At 36.8% G+C, this 3,468-nt stretch overlaps 1 protein-coding gene across 1 annotated transcript in view; it reads left to right on the top strand.

Annotated features, from left to right (window-relative positions):
- Positions 1–2,067: 2,067 nt before the first annotated feature.
- LOC106934660 (vasoactive intestinal polypeptide receptor-like) overlaps positions 2,068–3,468 on the top strand; it is a 26,952-nt gene continuing 25,551 nt past the window's right edge. Inside the window, exon 1 of the mRNA XM_015014697.1 lies at positions 2,068–2,198. Coding sequence (XP_014870183.1) covers positions 2,165–2,198 — 34 coding nt within the window. The 5' untranslated portion in view covers positions 2,068–2,164. The remainder of the gene's footprint in view (positions 2,199–3,468) is intronic.

Genomic DNA, 3,468 nt, shown 5'->3' with positions numbered 1-3,468 from the left:
ATTGCAAAAACTACGGTATACATTGCTAGAAAAATTACAGTATGTTTCTGTGATTGTCACAACAGTATGCATTTTTAACAGCTACTAACTGTATTATTTAAGAAAGATGATTGCAAAAACTACAGTATGTACCACTAGAAATATTACGGAATGTTACTGTAAAAAGTATTACAAGACTTTATTTTACAGCAGGGCAATGTAAATTTTATGACAAAAAACAGTAAAAATTACATATTTTCATCATTATCTTATTTACGGTAATTACTTGTTAAATAAACAGTATAAAGCTGATTTCCAAATTACGGTATTACATTTTCGTTTTTTACTGTCTTTAACTGTAAAATCTACGGACTTTTTTTACAGTGTAGGTAACTGACACAACAATCACAAATATTGCTCTTTAAATTACGTTTAGATTACATGCACACAGTTATTGTATTTAATCATATTTTCAAATGTGTTGGCTGTTATTGGAGCACGCATTGAACAAACAGTGGAGAAAATGGTAAAACTAACAATTAAGACAGATGGTTTTGTATTTAAAATCATTCATTGGAATTTTTCATGACAACGATTAATTTAAATTCTTTTTTAAAGAAATTTATCGCAATAAATGATAAACTATGTAAACGCTCACCACTACCCCAAAAATAAATCGCAGTGCAACTAATTTCCTAGAGAAGCTACCTAATCAAAAATATTTGAAAAGTGTTCACGCCTCACAAAAATAACAGCAGGAATTTGTATTTCAGCCCCCTTTGAAGCCCGTAAATAAAACCCAGTGCAATCACGTGCCTTTAAAAGTCACTGAACATGAAAAAAACGTTTGTAAAACTACTGAAAACCACGAATGTGCCACTTTATCAAAATTGTGGAAAAGTGGCATGGAAAACCTGAAGTGGACATATTATTTTCAGAAACTCCAAACCAGCAAATAAACCACTTTTTGATGTTTTGTTGCAATTTATTCCGAAACAACTTAGAGTTAGAGTGTCAGGAGTGTTTGAGGTCACATCACTTTTTGCTTTTCAGGAACAATAATCCCACTGTGAATGCAGGTAAACCAGGTCAGCTCACCAGCTGGGTCAGTTAGGGTCGGCTTTGTATGGAAAACACGCATTGTTTGCAGGTGTATGCACATGTTTCTCACTGTCAAGCCAAGAAAAAAACGTTGCCTTATCTATAGTAATGATTCCATTGAAATCTTGCCAACATTTTCTGTGGTGGAAACAAACAAATCAACCAGATAGCGGCCCACGCTTTTCACAGGTGACAATTTGGACTATTGTAACATTTTTTTTCCTAATATTGTTTATAAAAAAAAAAGGCCATAATTAGTCCCAAGGTCATAAAGGTGGTAAAAAAAAAAGTTAAACGTTTTGAGAGGCAAGAATCTAACACTTCTTATGAACCTGAGCACGTCGTCCCCCATGGTGAAACTCGGCAGTGGCTGCATTGTGCTGGTGAGGTTGGTTTTCTTCAACTTGAATAGGAACATGGATGGAGCTACTTATCTGAGAATTCAATCAGAAAACCCGCCACAGAGACGCAAAAGAGTTGAGACCGAGGTGGAAATCCGCCTAAACGTGCAGCTGGAGCTACACAGGAACTGTTTGGATCGAAGCGTGTTCACTCGTTAAAATGGCCTAGTCAAAGTACAGACATAAATCCAATGGAGAATCTGAAGAATGCTTAGAAAATTTAAGTTAACAGATGCTTTCTATCCGATTTGTCAGAGTTTTAGCTAGTTAGCAAAGAAGAATAGACTGTGAATTTCAGTTTCTACATTTGTAAAATTGGCAGAGACTTGTAGCTGTCTCCAACACATCAAATGTTTTGTGAGAAATTGTAAAAAAAAAAACAACAACAACAACAACACACACACACTTGTTCCTCCAGTTTGTGTTGGTTTGTCATAAAAAAATGCTGATGGTTAATTTTGTCTAACTAAAACCAAACAAAGGTGACACAAACAGTAAAATTACTTTATTACGTGACCAAACGTGAAAAGAAATTCAAGGTGTGCGGACGACAAAGCTCTCATGTTGTACAGCAATTCCCAGAAAACGCAAAGAAGACAAAAGTGAAATATTGTGTCTTGCAGGTGCGTTCGGCGCAGAGTCCGAAGTGTGACCTGATTCTGGAAATAGACAAGGAGAGAGCCATGTGCCAAGCTCAGGTTGAGAACAACACGACAGGTATGTGGGCGTCGTTTCGTGTGCTTGGTTTCACTTCATTTTGGTGGCTGCCATTATTTCGTACCATAATCCTTTGCGCATCACAGAGCTGGGTTGTTGACAACGATCGCTAAAGATAAAAGAAGCTGTTCAGACGCTTCCTGGCTTTACCTTCTCATGGCTGAACACAAGTACACATGTTTCCAGCTCATTATTGTGTTCAATCGTTGCTATTTTTGACTCTCAGAAGTCTTGCACAAGTATTCATATCTCGTTAGCTTGTCACTTAGAAACTATGAACTTCAATGTATTTTATGTGACAGGCCAACACAAAGCAGCACACCAAAGCTTTCCAAAATTTTCACTGGAAAAACACAAAATCTTACCAAGTATTTTTTTTGTTTCTGTAGGAAATAAGACAAAAGTGACTTACAAGTAACTTTTAATTAAGAAATAGGAGAGTGTTTTAAGTCACTATTTCCTTAATATTGATGAAAAAGTACTCCTTCCATAGGAAAATTATTTCACTTTTAACATGGGTAAAATAAGTGAAATAATCTGCTCATGGAACTAGTACTTTTTCCTCAATATTAAGGAGTTGATGACTTAAACCACGCTCCTGTTACTTGCTGAAAAGTTACTTGTAAGTCAGTTTTGTCTTATTTCAAGTGTACTAAGATATAGACCAAAAATAGTCTGTAAGATTTAAGACATAAAAATTATTATTAAAATTATTTAGTGGGATTGCATTCAGGCCATTTACCTTGGTACCCCTAAATAAAATCCAGGGTTTCATCCAGTGTATTATAAGCCTGGCGGCCCGTAATGCTTTTCTAGCCCCACCGCCAGGCTAAGCGTTGCTTGTTTACGTTACGTTTTTTTTTTTTTTTTTTTAAGCCAGGCTGCAAGCGTCTCTTTTGCTCTTAGCATTTCACTAGCAGAACAGATTTATCCTTAAGGATAGGTTTATAATAGATGGGTTTATAGTTTATGCATTTAGACCTGACAGCGCGTGGACCAATCACACCACTGCCGCCTCCTTTCACTCAAACTGGACACAGGCTGACCTGTAGGGATATTTACATAAACTTACTGTGAGGAATTATGATGCTTTGGAGAACTCTAGGTAAGAGTTTAAAAGCCGCCTCGTTAGCTCTGGTTGCGCAGCTCTGTGAGATAAGGTGCGCCGCCGCAGGGAGATCTGAGAAACTCGCCTCATAAACTCGACCAACCAGAATAGTCTCTGTGACGCTTATTAAAAACTCAACAGACACGAAATGAAAGAGCTACT

Source organism: Poecilia latipinna, unplaced genomic scaffold, assembly GCF_001443285.1.
Source record: "Poecilia latipinna isolate Pla-1442-1.1 unplaced genomic scaffold, P_latipinna-1.0 Scaffold1839, whole genome shotgun sequence".
NCBI lineage: Eukaryota > Metazoa > Chordata > Actinopteri > Cyprinodontiformes > Poeciliidae > Poecilia > Poecilia latipinna.
Note: the sequence above shows the minus strand (reverse complement) of the source record. Positions and strands in the feature narration are given on the sequence as shown.